This window comes from Poeciliopsis prolifica, unplaced genomic scaffold (genome assembly GCF_027474105.1).
Source record: "Poeciliopsis prolifica strain line A6 unplaced genomic scaffold, Auburn_PproV2 SCAFFOLD016, whole genome shotgun sequence".
Classification (NCBI taxonomy): Eukaryota; Metazoa; Chordata; class Actinopteri; order Cyprinodontiformes; family Poeciliidae; genus Poeciliopsis; species Poeciliopsis prolifica.
In genome coordinates, this window is record NW_026562391.1 from 3,863,318 (window position 1) to 3,883,681 (window position 20,364).

The window sequence follows — 20,364 nt, forward strand, 5'->3', positions numbered from 1 at the left end:
CTGGCAGTCAATTATCACTACCACATAGTTTGACCCCAAACATCTGAGCAGTATTTATTTAGCCACAGAAAATGATTACAGTATATACAGCGCATATTTACTGTTGATATTACCATACATACACAGCAAATCAGGGTTTCTCGATTCTGTTTTAGGTTTCTGTAGGAAATTCTTGATATCTGTAATCTTCTTCAACCAAATGATCTTCCAGCAACTACCAAAAAAGAAAGCAAAAAGAAAAATTGAGTTCTTCCAGCAGAATCCTGCTGCTGATTCTTTGTGGCCGGGTCGGAGGTTTCTTCACATGGGGTTCGGACGAGAAGGAGCCTGTGGCGGCCGCCTGTGTGAGACAACCATGAACATAAACGCCTCCGGTTAGTTTCTGGTTCTGTTGAAAGCCAAACCTCACTGGACAGAAAGCATTCACACCGAGATCTTCTCCAACGTCTGGGAAGAGCGTTGGAGGAAAAAAACCCAAATCATTTCAAATGATCAGCATCACTGACAGCATTAACATAAACCTGCCGGAAGTGTGAGAGATGATCTGAAATATTCTGTAATGAAAGCTAAAACCAGAATTTAATGGGAGAAAACAGAAAACTAACACTTAGAATATTCAAGGGGCTCAAAAAAGATCTACAGTAAAAGCAATAATTACACTCTTACACTCACAAACTTAAAGCTTTCTCTCCAAATTAAAAATGCATAGCTTCCTCATTAATTTATTTTTTATTGATATGCTCCAAATCTTCCAGGTTGGAAAGGCTTCTCATTGTCTGACATAAAAAGAAATCAAATTTGGTGAATATTTTTATTTACGATATTTTAGCTTATTATGGTTCCAAAAGTTTGTCAGATATTCAAAACGGTAAAATCCAGCCAGTTGTGAAGCACAGTGGAAGAGGTATGATATGGGGACCTTCCTCGTGTCGTGTCATTTTTATGTCTGTCATGTACCAAGAGTTGTGCATCATTTCTAAGCACACCAAAACTCTCGAGGAGTTCACGTTACCTGATGCCGAAGAGCAGCAACCCGGACACAACAGGAAGCAAAAACAGATTCAGGTTGGTTTGATGTTGAAATCTTCCCCTGTTTTGTGTGCTGTGTTGCATTGTTTGCTTTCATATTGTAATCCTGTAAAGCATCTTTGAGTGATTAGAAAGTGCCAAGCAATTAAATATATTAATGTTGTCCTTATTCCAACTCCGGGGTTTCCAACCTGAGGCTCCGGAGACACAAGTGGTTCTTTAAACCTCAAACGATGGACCTTAAGACATTTTACTTTAATAATTGCACTGAGTTTTAGTTTTTTTAGAACAAAACTAGTTTAGGTTTGAAACTATGTAAGATTTTTTTTTTAACGCAAATAATATCCGACTGAACAAAACGTGCATCATAAAGTTTTCGGTTTCTCTGAATATTAAAACCTAAAAATTTAAATAACATAGCTCTTTAAAAATAACTCCATATTTCCCCTACTATATGTTAATTCTTTTCCATCACCTAAAAAAAAAATCAAAACATTTGTGGCCCAAAATGAGTTTTGTGTCGCTGGATTGAGGTCAAACCGGCTCTTTGGGTTGAAAAGGTTATAGTTCAATCTCCACACATTCTTTAGTTTATGCAGTAAATGTTTTGTTTGTAGAGAATGCAGCCACTTCTATTTCTGCTTCTTGCTTACCGGTAAATCGCTGCTGTTTTGTTTCCCTGGCTTCATCCCAGATTTCCTACATCTTCCCCGAGTGTGTTTGCGTTGAACCATTACACACATTGATCCCAGTGTATTAAAAACCAGTCATTCCACATCTTTTTAAACATGCAGCACCAACCAAACTGACCTCGGCTCCATCACTGAGGAAATGCTTCAGTTCTGCTCAGCCGCTTCAAGTTCGCACCATGCAGATATTTAATATGCGTTTGCTCATGTCATCTTGAGTGAAAAACAGAAGCACGAGAAAATAGGCATGCAGCCGGAAGAAGCACCAACCAGCAGAGCTTTTGGTCTCGATATCTTTTTATTCATAAACATAAAGGCGACGTCTCCTAGATTTATTTAACAAAGGGCTTTAAGAGCTGATGAAAGTTCATTGTGACACTTTTTCCATTGACGGTAAGCTTTGTGGAAACTCACAGGCACAGGACTTTCTTACAAAAACATCTGTGTAGTTATTAGTGTTACATAAGACGTCAGCACTTCCCTTCTGGTTTCCATCTCTGATTTAGGTTTGTGTTTCCCTCAGAGGGAGAAGCAATAAACCTAACAGGAGTGTTTTTTTTTTTTTTTTTTTTAAAGCTACTTGATAAAAAGCTGAATGCTATAAATCAGAAAAAAACAACAACCATGAGAATAATTATTTTGTTAAATGCTGCTATCTATTGAGGTGCTTAGTGTGTCAACATTACAGATTTAACATTAAGTGTTCAGCTCACAAACAAATGTTTCTCTTACGTAATACATATATATATAAAAGTTGTACATCACATGCCACTTTAAGATGGATTTTATTACAAAGTTTCTGAGAAAGGCTTCAAATTTGTCATCAAATTCATATCTTTTCATTTTGCCTTCACGTCGTCTTTGAAGGGAGGGAAAAAAAACTAATATCTACACAAAAATGCCTCTGAAAAGCACAGACCTAAGCATGACAGTAGTTTGCAATCACAGAGTAGAAACTATTTTTAGTAGAATATTTCTGCTTGTAAGTGATAGAAAAGTGTAAACACGGTCTGAGAGACCAGATGGAGAGAGAAAAACCAAACAAAAAAACCCCCAAAAAGACGTTTGAGGGAGTTTCTAGTCGAGCAGGGAGGGCTCTGAAGGACGGATGATGGTGGGTCTGTTGGGTGCAGCCGGCGGTCTTCTGCTGCAGGAGAAAACGGTGGAAGAGAGGGAAAGGGAAGGGGGAAAAAAAATAAATAAAAACATGCGAGGGGAAAATGTTGCTATTTAGTCATGCAGCGATTGCTACCAAAGCACCAAACATAGCGCCCCCGAAGCACAAACGGCGGCGACGTTCCTGCGCTTTAAAACGGTGTTCGGGTTGCTAATTATTTCACCGGATGCTAATTTTATGAGTTTGAAGATGAAAGTCTGGCCTTTTTTTTTTGACTGTATGACATTCAGTGCCATGTGTTAAAAAAATCAATTTATCACAGCATGATGAAACAAGGTCAGGTGAAATAATTATTGTACTGGTAATCATTTATTTTGATTTAATGTTGTCACAATACATTTCAATTAATGATGTTTGAAACCCCACAAACTGTCCATGCTGTTAGAAATGGTGTTTTTACTATTTTCTGTTTGTTCAATGAGAGCGTTAATAAGTATCAATCGATTTGAAAATATGATTAAATACCATTACTACGTGCAGACTAGTGCACTTATAAATTACAAATGGAACATTTTTCAATTCCAGTATGTGTGCTCGTCATGATGTGATTACTGTGCCCCTAAAATAATTTTCTCTTACTGTCACTTTTATCAATAGTATCACAAAATATTTCCCACATTTACATTTGCACCAAGAAAGAAAACGGATGAACTCGTCATAAAACGAAAAGCAGTGACCCTCCAACTGCCAAAAAGTCCTCATATGTCACAACAAAGCTCTAAATCACATAAGGATGTGTGTGTGTGTGTGGTGTGTGTGTGTGTGTGTGTGTGTGTGTGTGTGTGTGTGTGTGTGTGTGTGGGTGTGGGTGTGTGTGTGTGTGTGTGTGTGTGTGTTTTGTGTGTGTGTGTGTGTGTGTGTGTGTGTGCGTGCGTGCGTGCGTGTGTGTGTGTGTGTGTGTGTGTGTGTGTGTGTGTGTGTGTGTGTGTGTGTCCCCATCTACCTGGGAATTCCTGGTGGCAGAGCTGGAGGCACGCGGGGCGGCCTCGATGGAATGAGAGGCACCGCCGAGTTGGCATCGTACGGCGACGGAGCGCCGGGACGAGATGGAACGGGCGGCGCTCCGAACGCCGGCGACGGATTGAGAGGAGCGGGCGGACCTGCGGTGGGGCCCCTCACTGCCGGGGGTCGGTTGGGATGGGCTGCGGTCGATTGGAGAGGTCGGTTCGCCGCAGGAGGACTGGAACAAAGAGCCAGGTGTTGCTTTTCAAATTTTATGTTCATTATGGATCATCTGAACAAATCAAAGCAGTTTATTTTCTTACTGCATTTTAAAGAAAGAAAGAAGCTGCTGGTCTCATATCTGACAGCTCTTGGGTGCCCCCTGGTGGGCATTACGGATTATGATAAAGGCAGTTCCCTCTTGTTTTGATTTTTAATAAATGATGAAAATCTTTTAAAAAATCATTTTAAAAAATTTAAACCTGAACCCTTAGTTTATTCAAATTTTTTACACTTACATTAATATTATAGTCATAAAGATTCAACTTTTTTAATGTTCAAAAAATCATTCACGTTTTGCATTTTCTCAATTTTACACTCAATTTTTTTGAAAATTTTTTGTTCTAAAAGAAATTTCCATTTTTTTTAGAAATAAAAAAAAAATTTCGGAATAGAGGTGTATTTTATTAATAACAATATTTTCTAACTAAATGCTTTTATTGAAGGTTTGCTTTTGTCTATTCTGGAGACTCATTGTCCACTGCAAGTGAATCTTTGACTATTAAGCAGGTTGAAAGTAATAACTTTTCATGCATTCGTCTGTCTAACATTTGTCACCTTGGTTCTTTGGCGATCCAAGTGTCGTCCACGGGTGGCGGCACCGGCGTGGAGATGGTGGTGGTGCTGATGTCTCCGATGATGACGAGCGCCTCCTTCAGGGCGTGGTACATCCTCAGCATCTCGTCCCTCCTCTGAGCCTTCTCCGCTGACTCCTCCATCAGGCTGCCCTGGTCTCCAGCCGAGTACAGGTAGGCCAGCAGCTCGGAGTGGATGAAGTCCTTCGTCTAAAGCGAGAAAAATGTATTTAAAAAACGTAAAGTTGTACAGTAAGCCCTAACCCGGTAAAGTGAGGAATGTTGAGCACCTCACAAAGTTATTCTTTGGTGTCCTTACAAATGAGGACGTCTAATTTTCAAACACAACAGCACCAAATTGTCATCGGTAGCAGGACTTTGAAACGATTGTGAAAACGGTTTGAAGAAAGAAGCGAATAGACTGAACTGGCCATGTTAGTTCTGGATAAATCGAAAACATTTTTCTCTCATTAAAACAACAGTTTGCTCAGAAGTTGATGACTTTCTTCTGGTTATAATTCATATACTCTCCTAATAGTAAGACCTTATTGTCATGATATTATGTCTTTGTTAGCAATTTTTTTTTAAATGTCTTAGTTTGCCCCTATTAAGCTTGTGTTTGTCACATCTATACATCAAAGTCGATCAAAAACAGATTTAAACAACAAATGAGACCAACATTAGTACTAGCACTAGGAATGCATTTTACTTTTTCTGCAAACCTTCAGTAGTGACACTATGTGCTAAATGGACTAGCTGATTTTCTTCTGAAACTAAAGAGCAGTGAAAACACCCACCGAAGACAAGACATTTACAAAAATTAGGAGTTTTTTTTTTTTTTTAAACACGTGGACAAAATACAGTTGAAAAATATTATAGCTGAGTGTACTTAAAAGAGTTATATACATTGAAATCCCAATGAACGTCTCTGGAGTTGGTAAAATTTCTGTAGTTAGAAGACAACAGAAATCGAGTGTGTTCGCTCGTGTGTGTGCCTGTGTTTGGACTCATTGTGAAGTTTCCCTTGAAACCCGTTTAAAATGCACCAAGCAGAACCAGCCGGTAGGAGAAATGATCAACTTTACATGGAAAGAAAAACGTGACGTACATTGTTGATCATGAGGTGCATGATGGTCTTGGGCATGAGGTCCCTGATGGACTTGTTGACGATGCTGATGTAGGAGTCCACCAGGTTGCGGATGGTCTCCACCTGCCGCTCCAGCTGTGGATCCATGGACACGGTGTCTCCGGGAATCATAGAGTCCTCGTTCTCGTGCTGAGGGACACCAGAAGCGGTCATCACATCATCCACCCAAAGGAAACGTTTTTGGAAAGTCAAAAGAGAGCCTTTGCTTGCAGTGTGTCTGGAAACTCAACAGGGGACATCTAGTCATATGGTAATCGATTTTGCACCTGGTCTTTCTCTGGGTAAACACCGGCTCTGAGGAAGGAGGCCTTCCAGCTGTCCACGTCTTCCTGGGTGTCGCAGGCCAGCTCGATCTGACGCAGGTCTTTGTACACGTTCCTGTAGATGAACAGTATCTAAACATACAGCTTCAAATCCAACAAGTTTGACAAAAACAAAAAAAACAAAACAAAGATGCTAGCACCTTTGTTCGGTGTTAAAGATGGCAAAGACGTGCTTGCTGGACATGAAGCCCTTTTCCACGTCTCTCAGCTTCAGATTGTCGAGAGGCAGCATGAACTTCTTCTCTTTCTCCTGATGAAACACTGTGTGTGACATTTTGCCAGAGGCAGACAGCTACACGCTCATTCCCAGTTGTTTGTGCAGGTTTACCTCCTCGTCTTTGTACCAGGAGAGAGACTCGGCGGTCAGGACGAACCAGTAGTCCTTGGATCCGCCCTTCATGATGCTGATGTTGATGGTGAGCCATCCTCTGCGAATCACCTGAACGGTCCAGAGAAACACCTGCCGTTTTAAAACTCATCCTAAAACCAATGACGCTAGCTAAACAGTTTTCCTGTAACAGCAAGTTGTTTTTCCACCATTGGCATTTAGCAGTGCCTATACGAACATGATGGACGGCGCTGAGACCCTCCTTCGTGCTCTGATTGGTTGTGTATGAACAGAAGTGGTGCATTTCTGAAGATGGTCGCAGGACCAAAGGGAAGAGGAGCTTGATTCTTTCACAGATCGACTGTCTCATGTTATACTGTATTGATTCCACAGCAGTTTTAACAAATATGTTGGTGCAAGACATTTAAGGGATTTTTCTATTCCTTTATTGTTGTTTTTGACCTCTAGCATAGTGTAGAGAGTTGGTAAATGTCTCTGTGCTTCTTGAATAAAACAATACTCAGCATTTCAAATTGTGATCCGACAGCTGATGTTTTTTTTTTTTTAGGTTCTTTTCGCAGCTCAGATGATCAGAGGAGAACTACTCCAGCCTTATGATGTAATGGGTTAAGAGTTTTACAGATAAATCTCACCACCTGCTGCCTGTAAATCTGCAACAATTAATTCTAGCTTTCCCGTATTTCTTCTAATTTCACCATCATCCATAAATAGATGCAGATCAAAATTCTTAAAAGCTCATAAAAACCCAGAGGAGCTTCAAGGAGAAGCAGTGATGTCACTTGTTTACACTTAAAAGCTGACCTGTGGGTTCTCATAAGTGTGCGTAATTCTCACTTCCCACTTCTCCGACAGACACGAAAAAATATTTTTCGTCACTCAGGTCCTGAGCGAGCGGCGACGCCCCCACCCACCTAAAGAGGAACTGGGGGCGAGGTGCTTCCTCGAATCTCTCCTGAGCGGTTTAGAAGGAGGAAGAGAGGAACAGAGAGCCAATGGGGCCCAGGCAGTAGCGTGAAAAAACAAAACATTGCAAAGATGTAAGAGAGCTGACTTACCTGGTTGGGCATGACTCTCTTCTTGGTGGCGTTGGCTGCGGTCCTCTGCTGGGCGCTGCAGGAGACAAACGTTCAATAAAATCAGATCAGGTTTAAAACACGGTTTCTTTACACACATTGGAAAAGTTGACACATTCAGTCTGATCCAGTTACAAATGAAAGAATGTTCAGAAAAATTACTCTAATCCATGTAAGTCCAGAATGTATTTATTTATTCACTAATATTTCATTTATTCTTTTTAAGTTATTCCGTAGTTTAGCATTTTTATAGCTGGTTCTGTTGTCTTTTATGGCTATAGCATATTTCATCAATTGTTTTATCAGTATTCATCCCAAGAGGAATAAAAGAGTATGGATGAATGAACAAATTAAAAACTGTAAATACAAAAACAACAAATGATTCCAGCCTTTTAATCTAAAATAAAACAGCATCCTGGGCTTTTTAACTCTGAAACTGAAACTGAGAGGTTTTTGAATCCACGTCTTTTAAAGTGATTCATTCACTTAAAGAAAGAACATGTACTGAACACCACAAATCCTCTCAAACATCCACCATGAGCCATGATGCAACATCATCCTTGAAGATTTTACAGTCATCCTCAGATCAAATCTATGCTAGCAACCAATCAGAGCAGTCAAGCTGGATTTTAGTCCCTGATAATTATCTGCAGATTCCCAGTAAGAGTCCCCATTTATGTGTATCAGAAGTTTATCCTACTTTGCAAATCCAATGAAGTCTTCATGGTTAGTGTTGATGTAGGAGAGCTCAATGTCAATCAGCAGCAGCACCTGAGAGGCAAAATACGACACGCTACATTACCTGCACAAACAGAGCAAAACTCCCAATATCCCAGTACACTGGAAATCTTTTCACTGCCAACAAATGCAAACCTGGTCTTTGGTCTTGTTGTCTCTCTCTCGGATGTGAGTGGTGACGATTCTCTCCGTCTCTTCTCTCAGTCGAGGGTACGAATCCAACTGCCAACACCAACGTGTGTGCAGGAAGAACAAAAAAAACAGCTGCAGACTGATGCAAGTAATCCCAAGCTGTACACCCACACATTGGCACATTGTGCAGAGCTCCTCCAGTGCCTTGTAAAGATATTCAGACATTCATATTCCTTTATGTTTTTCAAATTTTGTGACATTAGAATCACAAACTTCTGGATGTTTTATTGGGATTTAATGCGACACACCAACACAAAGTAATGGAAGATCCCAAAGTGGGAGGAAAATGACATAATGTTTTTCAGCTGCTTGATAAATAGCTTTTGTACATGAGGTGCCGCCGCAATCCCTGCACCACTCTTTCATTAGGAGGAATCTTTAGTGTGCTTTTTTGTCGCTTTTGTTGTTTTTCTGAGAAGTGTTTATTCCAGAACAAGTGAAAACAAATGAAGCTTTGTGTCTGAGTGTCTTTTCCTGACATCTCCCAGTTCCAGTTGAGTCCAGGCTGGTACCAGGGTGTAACATATGCACTACTTTACGTTGATCGCATGAAATCCCAATGAAGTGGATTAAAGTTTGTGTCAAGTTGGCAGAATCGGAAACAGAATTGGAGGACTGAAAACCCCGCAAGGCACTGTAGTTACGAGCTGCACACCTAGTACACCTGAACATTCCCGAGGAGCGACACTTTTACAGATGGTTCAAATCGGACTGCATGCACCAACACGTTCGCCATCAGCTTGACGTGAGTCTCAACAAATCAGTAAGTAAATCAGGGGGAAGGTGAGAGCTCAGGAAGACGGGAAGACTGAAGAGTGTGTGGAAGAGGTTTCTAAATTTGCGTGTGCGGGGTGGGGTTTGATTTAAGAACGGGAGAGGGTGAGGACTTGTTAAAGAGCTGATCAGTGTGATGACGGGCCGAGTTTAAATTCAGCTGGTCTTTAGATTTATAACTGAGGGTCAACATTGAGCGGTGCCTTGAAGCGGTGGTGAAAAGTGCCGATCAACAATGATGACGGTGGCTGGTTAGTGCGTTAAAAGGTTTTCGATTTTCTCTTTCGCTTATTGCCTCTCTCTCTTCGTTCTGCTTCTGTTCACATTTACCTTCTCCGAGCACTTCCTGATCAGGGTGACAAGCTCGGTGACGACGAGGTCTACGCATTTCAGACAGGGGTCTTTCAGCTTTATGACCTGCTTTTTCACTATGGCCTCAAAAGCCAAGTCTGGGGTGAAGAGACCTGTCCTGTGGTGAGGCACCATGGGAGTCAGAGTTTCAGTGTCAGAATGAGGTGAGCATAGCGTTGGGCATAGTAGGACAGAAGGGAGAAAAAAAATGGTAGAGAAAAGAATAGTTGGATGGGATATTGTGGGGAAAAAAATAGAGCATTAAAGCATGTGAAGAGAGATAAAACGAATTCGGTTAGCTCTGCTTCATGTTCAGGACAAAAACAAGCTGCAGGTTCTTAAGTCTGCTTTATGGGACAAAAACAGCTTTATAGTGACCCTACAAGTGTAGCCAAAAACAATTCAGTGAACTTTGAGAACAGCTATCCAAGAAAACTTCAATGAACCTAAGAGAAAGTTTGGCTGATTGGAAAGGAAACAAAGAGAAGTGATGGACAACTTAAAACTTTCCCTCAGTGCTGCATATACAGAAAAAAAAAACAAAAACAAAACAAGAACCAGCAAATCAGAGCATGCCACCAGATCAAATGACCAAAAAGAATGACTGTGCAAAGATAAAAACTCTTGTTTCAACCCAGTTCAAATGAGGCCTGCAGCTTGTTTCGCAGTGAACCAGCACAGAAACATTTCACATCTGCCTGTAAGCACGAAGCATTCCACCGCACTGCAGTCCAGCCAGGACACCAAACCCCATCCACAGGCGGTTACATAAGCTGCACATGGACTGGACGGTGAAACAGGACCGAAAATTCAGCTTGACAGCTAGTAACCGACCTACCCACTAATCATGAGTTAAAAGGAAAACCGTGCAAAAAGGAAGATGCTTTTCGTTGTTATCTATTAGTCATCTTGGTGACTTCCGGTCAGATTGGGTAAAATGTTGGTCATTTAATGCAGCAGTTCTAAAAGTTAGGGTTATGAAACGCAAAGTTTGAGGCTTTGACATGATCTTCCCGTGGCGGTCTGGCTCTCGTGGCACGATGTTTCTCGTCAAAGCGAAGTCTGGTGAAGTGGAATGTTTTATAATGCGTGAGGACAACATCAGCGTTTTTATTTTACAAACGGCCGCTGCTCGTCTATGAAATAAGTCAGCTACTAATTAAAGGCAAAATTATTCAGAAGTTACTGACAGGTAGATCTGAAAAGATTTATAAAGCCTCAAATTCTTCTAAACAATTTGGGTTATTTTTCTATTTAACAGCTGAAATAGATTATTTTCAATGTGCATTGCTTTCAATACATTGAATCAGGAAACTAAATTTGGGATTAAATAAAATTCAGTAGGGGATTGTATACAAATATACACTAGTTTATCTGAGTAAAAGTTTCATTTCAGCTGCTTTGACGTTATTGAACAGTGTTTTTCAAAGTGGGGGCCTGTAGAGGGCGCTAGGGAGAAAAATGTTAGAATAAAACAATTAAATCTAATAAATGTTTTAATCATAACTATTTAATCACTTTTTTATTAGAAAATCTAACGTGTTTCAGTCACTGTTCTAAAATATAAGTACAAATAATTACTTGAGAGTTTATTGGTGAAAACATGAGAAGTAAGGCTCACATTATTGGCTCTAAGTAGCAGTTTTTGGCTACCAGTTGTAGCCAAATTGAACATGATCTCTGTGGTGTTCTTTTGGAGTCCGTTGACCTCACATAGAAATCTTATTCGACTCGTTTAACATGGGCTTTGAGAAGCAATTGGATTTTTTTGAGGTAAATGTTTAGCTACACTTGTTGGCACCTTTCTCAATGAAAGCAGATATTCTGTCACAAAGTGGGATTTTATTGATTAGTAGTTTTGTGATTTTTCACTGGCAGGGATTTCAAGGCCTAAAGCTGCTACTGTCTGCCTTTTCAGAAGGTGTTCTTCTCAGTCCATGAAAACAAATAAAAACACAGCGCTGGACAGATATGGCTCCTGGCTGCACTAACTGTGCACTGGCATGACAGTCTGACAGTCTGACAGGCGGCCATGCAGCGATACCTTATTAGTGGATTGTCTGACTGTGTTGATGAGTTCCTGGATGACCAGGTCGATGCATTTCAGACAGGGCTCTTTCAGTTTAATGATCTGCTTTTTCACAATGGCTTCAAACGCCATGTCTGGGGTGAACAGGCCTGTCCTGAAGGACATGCAGATAAGACACATGGACACAAGGACTGGAAATAAAAAAAAAAAAATCAAAGACAGGAAAGACATGAGCAGACGAGAGACGCTGTGGAGAAAACTAGTGAGAAGGGGAAGAAAAAGAGAACCTGGAGTCAAGGCAGCCATGTGGCAGACAAACAGATGGCTGAAAACATAAACCTCATTTCCAGAAAAGTTTCTTTTAAGGCGACCATTTTGTTTATGTCAAAGAGTGTGGCAGATGAGTTTGTGTCAAACTGACAGATATCAGAGTTCATCTGTGCAGTCATTCAGCTGCATTGATCAGAGGTGATTACCGCTTCCTTCCAGAAGAGGGCGTGCATGTGCTTTTCTTGTATTAACTGGAATGAAAGCCTGATTGTTAAAAGGATTGTTAATGGAATTATAATCATGCAATAATGGACTCAATCAGACATGTTGGTGGACTTAACATTGTTTAGTAAATGTAAATAAATGGAACTACTTTACTTGAATAACAGTGAGGCTTCTTTCTTAACATTAGAGGAGGAAAACAACTTTACAATGACACTAATAAGCATCTGAAGCATATCTACTGTTTGAAATAATGTTACAAACAATGTCTGATCATTGTGGTTCTTCTGCCCCTCCGTAAGACGATGTTTAGAAAGCATTAGAACAGAAAAGTGCAAAACATTTTACTTATTTTCTTTTTCTTAATTCCACAATAGAAACTGTTTGTTTTGTCTCTGCTTTTCAAAGCCAAGTCAACTGACGCAAACAAAGCCATATAAAAATAACTAAATTATACAATATACAGATCAAATGAGAAGAAACGTCCACTTTCTGACTTTATTAAACTTATGTGTGCTACCACACACTTACTAAACACACAACAATAAATAAATAAATATCAGCGTATTCACTGATTGATGTTGCCATATTTAGAAAAGAGAAACTAACACATTCAAATATAGATATGCAACACAATGATAAACATTTATCTTTCTATTTTTTGTATTTTTCTGGAAAGTGTTGGTCATCTCACTGTCATCTTTGATATGAGAATGTTTCATACAAACCGTCCGTCAGATGTACCTGACAGGTGACGGAAAGTCATTCTCAATGCTCGGCTCAACGCCTACTGCAAGAATGTTGGGTTATGTGACTAAAGTAAGTATCTCCCAGTAGGAAATCCTTTTCTTATATTCAGAGATTATAATCTATTATACTTTATAAGATTTATAGCATTCGCTTTAAGGGATCAGAACCAAAACAATTTGGTTTAAGAAAAAAAATATGACAATATTTAATTATATCTGAGTATTTAATGACTGTTTTTGTTAGAAGTACAAACTGAAAGTAGAAAGAGGCAAAAATTTCGACACAAAGGTGAAATGTAGCCAGAAACTGGAGAAAGAAGCAAGTGACCCAAAGTCATTTCTGGCTTCAAATTACAGTTTAAAATGTCTAAATACAACAGCGGTACAAACAACACACACAAAAAAATCCCTTTCTTCCTCCAAAAGATGAATCAATTAGCAAATGGGAAGATTTGGGTTTGCTGTATATTGAAAACAATTTCTGGATATGAGGTTTTAAAAAGTGATGACGAAAAGAAAGCAGAAAAAAAGATGAGAATGGTGTAAGACGGACAGCTGACAGAAGGGCAGGAACTAAAATGTGGAGTAGGTTTTTTTTGGCATGCTGGCTGAACTTGCCTGACTCCGTGGATGTTCTTGATGGCGTAACTGATTTCTTTACGAAGCTCCTTCTCATCAAACTCCATCTGAGACACAAAAGCCGTGTCACGTTTTACTTGTTGTCAAAGAGCTTCTTTAGTTTTGATTGACAAGCAGGAAAAACCTTAGATGTAAGACGTTTTGATTTTTAGTCAGAAAGAAAGTCTGCCCTGAAATCCCACATGTCAGAGAAACCTCCAAAGTTACCTTGACCAGCTCGAATGGGAAGCGCTCGTGAAAGATCCGGTTGATCTTCGCTCCGCCGGACAGGTTGGAGGTGTCCACCTGGTCTCCGGACCCTTCAATGCACTTCTCAAAGTCCACCCCAAACTGCTGCACCATCCTACAGATTCATGCAACATCAGCTCAGCCGAAGACTTCGAACACGTTTCGCTTATGTCCGTTTGTGTGCGTTTATACGAACTGGAGCAGGGCCTTGGTCTTCCGGGTCGGGTCGTCGGGGCGGAAGTTCTTGTACTCCTCCACTTCTTTCTCCAGCGACAGCATCTGGCTCTGCAGCTTGCTGCGTAAACCCGGCAACGTGTCACGGATGTGGTTGGTGAGTTGCTGGAGGAAAAAGAAAAATTATGTGGAGACGATATTGATTTTTCAATATGCAGGCACTTAAAATGTAAATCCCGTCTTAAATATGTTCTCGGAAGTCAAAGTTTACGGGTTTTGCGTTAAGAAAAGAAGAAAAGAAAAGATGGTTTTATTTTCACCAAAGGCAACCTTTAAATCTGAAATGATTGTCGGGTGTTTAACATGATGACAGCTTCTGTATTAAACTGTTGACTTAGTGTTAAGTATGTTACTCAAATTACTGAGCAACAGCCGTTTGCAAAAGCTACTAACTGCAAAGTGGCAGGAAATAAACTGTTATTAGCCTTTGCTGATTATAGTAATTAGATTATGTATTGAACTTTCTTTTCCAACTTGGATCGAAAGAAAGCGAAGAAAGTCTGGAGCTCATTGTGTAACAAAGATGATTCAGAGACTAAAAGGCTTTACTTCAGACAGGGGCTTTTTCAGATTGGCTGCAACAAGGACTGCTACAAGAGATCCTTCCTGCGCTGATTCTGAAGAATCTTGGATATAAATATGCACGTTCCTTTTGGGATTAACAAAATATTACTGAACTGAACAAAATGTACCAGAACATGGTTTGGTTGGGTGTGACGTGTCTCCCAGGCAACACTTTCAAGTCAAACGGCATGACAGTGTTTAAACCGGGCCGGGTCTGACCTGGTTGAGGGTCTTCTGCAGATGCGGGGTGCCCATGCGTTCGGCGATGTGTCTGTATGCGGGGTGAGACAGAAAGAACTTCCTCTCTGCCGCCAAAGCAGCGCGGATATCTTTCTTTCCATCTATGTCCTTCTGACTGCGGTTCACTACACCGATGTAGCCTGACAAAAAATAAAAGTGAGATCTTACAGCGAAGGAGCGGACTGCACTTGACTCAGATTGGAGCGTTTCTAAGATTTGCTTAGAGCCAAACTGAGAGAGACTGGCAACTTCGATGACGAATCACGTGTGCAGAGTTACCTCTGCGAAGTGGCAGCAGTTTGTTTTCCAGGATGTCTCGTGCATCTGTCCCCTCGTCCATCAGGTCCAGTTTCGTGATCACGCCAATTGTCCGCAGCCCTAAACACAAAAGTGTCACAGTGGTCTTAAAATTGCAGCTGGAGCTAAATTTACTTTAAAACTCCTTGTGATCGTCAAACATGCAACATGTTGCTGTAATCTAAAGAAGAACCGCTAACTCACTGATGACATTGTCGCAGTTTGAAAGATAAAGAGCTAAAGATAGAACTAATTCACTCATTTTATCTCTACTTGCTTCCCACTGGCTACCAGGAAATCTTTTAATAATTAAATAGTTAATTGAAACCACAATCCAGCTTAATTAGTGAGGCAAAGGATGACAAGCGAGCGGAAGGGAGGAAGTGAGAGGAAGCTAAGAGCAAGGAGCATGTTCATTTTAATCAGTACTAAACCAAGTTAGAGTCAGATTGAATGACTACAGTTTCTACACGTTTCACCAACTCAAAGTTAAGACATTTTAAGACGAGTTTGAATGGAATTTAAAAACTTTATATCTAAAGAAATGTACAAACTTCATCCAGCCAAACAACTGGAGATAAATTTGCACTCATTCATGACAGATGCGCAATAAAACAGCTCGCAAGCTAACAGTGAGTCGCCGGACATAATGAAGACGTCTGCATGTGAGTCAACCTTTTGCCTGACAAAATTCCTAATTAATGGTCCTATTAACACCAAATTTAAGACAAATTTAATGCCAACTTACTTTTCAAATGAATTAAAGACAAGCTAAGGCTTTAATTAGAATTTTTAAGGATCCGCGGATTGAAACGTAATCCAGGTCTGACGGGACGGTCTCACCTTGTGGGTCCACCTCCTTGGCGATTTTGAGAGCGTCTGAGTTTGCCAGGTCTGTGTTGGCCGGAGTGACGGCCAGGATCAGGCAGCTCTCCTTGACGATGAACTGCAGCAGCATGTCTCTGATCTGGTGCTCGATGTCCTGAGGCTGGTCGCCCACGGCTACCTTGGTCATCCCCGGCAGGTCAATCAGGGTCAGGTTCAACACTGAGCCGAGAGAAAGAGGCAAGGAAGGCTGAAGTCAGCCGGGGGAAGTTTAAAAAGTGGAGTAACGGTTTTTAATGTGTGGATTCGGTACCGTTCGGGGAGTAGACGCGGAGGTTGATGGGGACGGGGGAGATCCCTTTGTTTGACCCGGTGATCCGGTCAGTCTCTGCTTCAATCTCCATACGGACCTCCTCAAAGTCCACAAACTTGCGTCCCTTACAGTGCAGGAACTCCGCATACTCTAAAGAAGGAAACAAGTAAAAGTCAAATCAAGTACAAAAAAATAGCAGAATAACAACCAAAACTAATTTGATGCAGCTCCCATGCATCTTTTTACATTTTCAATTTTTTTTTAATATTACTAAAAACCTATTATGATGATGATTATATAAAAGACAGAACAATAAATTTGATTAAATGCACAGCCACTTCGTGAAGACAGGAAAAGAATAATCCAAATTGGTATCAAATAACAACAAGGGAACAATTGTTTGATAAATTGAGGATTTAAATTCTAGTTTACTGCTGCTAAGTTTTGTACAAAGACGGAGCTTTACCTGCTTTACTGTTGACCAGCTGGAGGATGAGCGGACGGCGGGTGACGATGCCGGATCCTCTGGGTAAAAAGTCTCTGTCAGACAAAAAAAAATAATAAGAGTTTAGTTTCTGGAAACGCAAACTAATGAATATTTATTGTGGCGATAAGTTCAAGACTCTTCGTGATTCTGCATTTCATCTCCTTTCCATCCTCCCAGGCCACCATCATGGCCACTAATCCTGAGATCGGTTCTGCTGGAGGTTTCTCCCTGCTAAGAGTTGTTCCTTTCCACTGTCACCACATGGTTAATCATTGACTTAAGGCAATTTTCTGGGCTCCTTTACCTTGATGACTTTTTCAAAATTTGCATGAAAGGATCGACTGAGTTTGACTGCACTTTATGACGTTTGGACTGAATTGCGTTTGCTGTATTTAATTTAATATGATTGCATCTATGACTGGGTTTTTGGTCTTTGAAGATTTAATTTTTAGAAAATCTTGATTTTTTTTTTTTTTCCACCAATGTACTCCTTGGGTTTCCGTACTTCAGAGTGATGTCAACACAGCTAGAGCTGCCATCTTGTTTGATGGGCCAGTTTTACAGATTCTGTTTAGTTGGACTCTGAATTCAGGTCAACTCTGCAACAGAATACAACGGTCGGGCTAAGATGTTTTTCTTTTTCCATTATAAGAATAAAGTGAAGACATTACGAGAGTTGTAGTAATACAAGGACAAAATCAGATGACTCAACAAACAAATGCAACGCAACACAACAAAATGATTTTTTTCTCATAATTCTAAGATGTTTTTCTGATAAAACTTTCTTTATTATTTTATGACTGTGTCCCTACAACTCGCAGAAGGAACGACTGAAAGAAAAGCCTCTTTTTGAAAATTTTTTCTCCCATTTATAATTTCTTGGTTAAGAGAATAAAGCGAGAACAAAAACAGATTGGAATCGTAAATCGGTTTGACAAAAATTGAGAGATTTTAGACGGAAGCCATATCGCCCAGTCCTAGTATTACAGTGACTGAAATTGATATGAATTATTTAATCTGGGCCAAATGAAACCGCATGTCTCCACGTGAACTGAACTTGCTTCTGTCTTCTGAAGTGACATTTAATGATGTTCGCTGTAAACTACCACAGTCTAAATAGAGTTGAAGCATCTGCCTGCGTTCCCTCTTCTCGTTGCACACGTGCTCATCGGAATGGAAACTTCTGCTCAATACAATCGCGATCATTTCCAGGTCAGTGCCCCCACGTCTCTGCAGGCGAGGAGAATATGTCTGCTTTTCTGTCCGTCTGGGCGTCTGGCAGCCAGGGAGACTCAGCATTTTATTCGAAAGACGGCAACCAGAGCGACTAAAAACAAAAACAAAAAAAACCTTCATATATGCACTGAGGTCAATACTGGAGTACATGCATATGTTCCCAAATGCATGTTTCCACTGTTCTTAAAGTTCAGCGCTGACTGAGCAGTTAGGATGTTGCACAACTTTGATTTCCATCCGTTTCCTCAGTCACTTATGCCACTGAAGCATAAAATATGAACAAGGCAGTTCAGGTCGTGAATCATTATTCTGGTAAATTGCTCAGAAATGCCTTTTATTGACTGCCATTTCTGGATGAATGCTAATGAGTGATCTATTTTATGTTACAAAGGCCGAGCAACAAGAAGTGAGTCATGTGGACAGTTTGATTTAGTCAGATAAGACCAAAACTCCAGGTTATAGTGCAGCCCAGTCAAAGTCAAGACCTAAATCTGATTGAACTATTTTGCAAAAAAAAAAAAAAGATAAATCTTTTAGGTCCAAAACTAGAAAGGGAAGACAAAAAACATGCAGCTGTAGTTGCAACTGAAAACAGGTCTATAAATCTGTGACTCCGAGCAACTAAATACAAATGCACCCCACACTTTTCAGATTTTAATTTGCATATTATATTATCCTACTTAGCAAGCATTATCTAATTTGTGTGCAGCAGAAAACGCTAATGACCAAATGTGGACAACTCAGAGGGTTAAGGTCGAACGTCTTTGCGAGGTTCTGCCAATTACAAACGAGGAGAACAGCTTCTTTGGACCGGTCAGAAACCAAGAGCCACTCATTTAAAAACTGACACACTGGAGTCAAAAGCCTGCATTGCGTCCCTGCATGATTACCGAACATGGGAACAGCTACCAGCTTTGTGGGTATCTGGTACCCAGTGTGTCATGTACGCATGACGATGCAGCTGGTGACATGACTGGCGACCCGGGCGCAGACACATCAATGCCTCCACTGTCTCCCTGTGCGGCTGCTGCGGGGTTCAGAAACAAAAGGCGACAGGGAAAAAAAAAAAAAAAACGCAGAGACGTGGCCATCATATTCTGCTTTCACTATCACCCTGCACTTTAGCTGAGGTTAAGAAAAAACTATGTGGATGCACCGATCTTCAGCAGATTTAAGGCAATTCAATCTTATTTTAAACAGATGTTCTCCTCACCATTTCTACCAATTTCTCTAACTGTGTCCACAAAAAAGGGATTTTTTCTTAAAGTCACAATTGATGTTTGGCTTTGTCAGGATTTCCTTATTCAATCCCACACATAAACACAAGATTACGCAAAAGGGTTTGAGCTCCTGTCTCAATTCCTGTATGTCTGAATGATAAGCTATTTCACCTGCCAATGACCTCAATCTACAAACTGACCTTTTTCTTCCACACCCTTAAAATTCAAACAGTAACCTGTGTGACGTGAGGTCTGTGTTTACAGCTGGGCAATCTTATGATCCAGCAGGCTTTGTGAATGTTTGACTAGACATGGCTGATAGGAGGCCCTGATGACAGCATTAGATTGGTCACACTCACAGTCACTTTTTCACCTAGTGCCTGGTCGAAGTGCATTTTTACACCCATTTCACAGAATTTATGTTGCCTGTCAAACATCTGTTTTTTATGCGTAAGCTAACTAGGAATGGACCGTAAATACCGCGAGAATGGAAAGAATCGGTTATGTGGGAGAGGGTGGGGGAAACCGTTATAAACTGGGAGGAACCGATACAACTGATTAACAGGAGAGTTTTTTTGTTTGTTTGTTTTTTATTCCAAGTGTTCACGACACACTAAGAGTCGCTAAACTCGGTCTAAAAGAGGTCAAACGGAAGAGGAGACACGGGCTGTACAACCTCCCAACGAAATTCTCCAACACGGAGCTTTTCCCGGCGCTCTGCCCGCCGACCACCGCTATCTGCGGCAGGTCCAGGTTGCAGCTCTGGCCGATGGAGCTGAAGGCGTCCTGCAGCTTGTTGATGAGGGGAATGAGGTCCTCCATCCCCCGGTTTCCCATGGCGGTGCCTCTGTGAGCCCTGCGGGCTGTATCCCAGACACCTCGCGAGTCAAATTATGGTTCGCTCTTCCAACGGCAGGGGGAAGAAAGAAAAAAAAAAAGTTTCCAAATGGTTCAGCAGCCCGCCACTGCTTCTTTCTGAAAGTCTGTCTTCTACTTCTTTTTGTTTATTAAGGAAAAAAGGCGGAAAAGGCTACATTCAGTGAGCTTGTCAGCTCGTTAACGGGTCAGCGTTTAAGAAAAGTAACTGGCTGCCAGTGAAAACTTCTGTCATCATCCGGTCAGGCGACACCCAGCCTCCGCCGGAGGTCGAAGCCCCGCCTTCGAGGTCTGCTC

General features: G+C 40.9%; 1 protein-coding gene across 5 annotated transcripts; it reads right to left on the bottom strand.

Annotated features, from left to right (window-relative positions):
* Positions 1-25: 25 nt before the first annotated feature.
* Positions 26-20,321, bottom strand: dnm2b (dynamin 2b). 5 transcript variants are annotated; one of them, XM_055041643.1, is made up of 20 exons: positions 19,868-20,320; positions 16,715-16,788; positions 16,249-16,398; positions 15,954-16,157; positions 15,093-15,191; positions 14,793-14,953; positions 13,972-14,114; positions 13,755-13,890; positions 13,527-13,594; positions 11,683-11,821; positions 8,457-8,543; positions 8,284-8,354; positions 7,566-7,620; positions 6,490-6,600; positions 6,302-6,411; positions 6,105-6,216; positions 5,800-5,967; positions 4,675-4,901; positions 3,839-4,075; positions 26-340 (listed from the first exon to the last, which is right to left on the bottom strand). In XM_055041643.1, the coding sequence occupies exons 1-20, from the start codon at positions 20,026-20,028 to the stop codon at positions 301-303; spliced, it is 2,553 nt and encodes an 850-aa protein (XP_054897618.1). In that variant the 5' UTR covers positions 20,029-20,320; the 3' UTR covers positions 26-300. The 5 variants fall into 5 exon arrangements, with proteins under 5 accessions (XP_054897618.1, XP_054897617.1, XP_054897616.1 ...); XM_055041642.1 differs by lacking the exons at positions 26-340; positions 11,683-11,821 and adding exons at positions 1,998-2,862; positions 9,618-9,756 and having other exon boundaries at positions 19,868-20,321; XM_055041641.1 differs by lacking the exon at positions 26-340 and adding an exon at positions 1,998-2,862 and having other exon boundaries at positions 19,868-20,321.
* Positions 20,322-20,364: the final 43 nt, after the last annotated feature.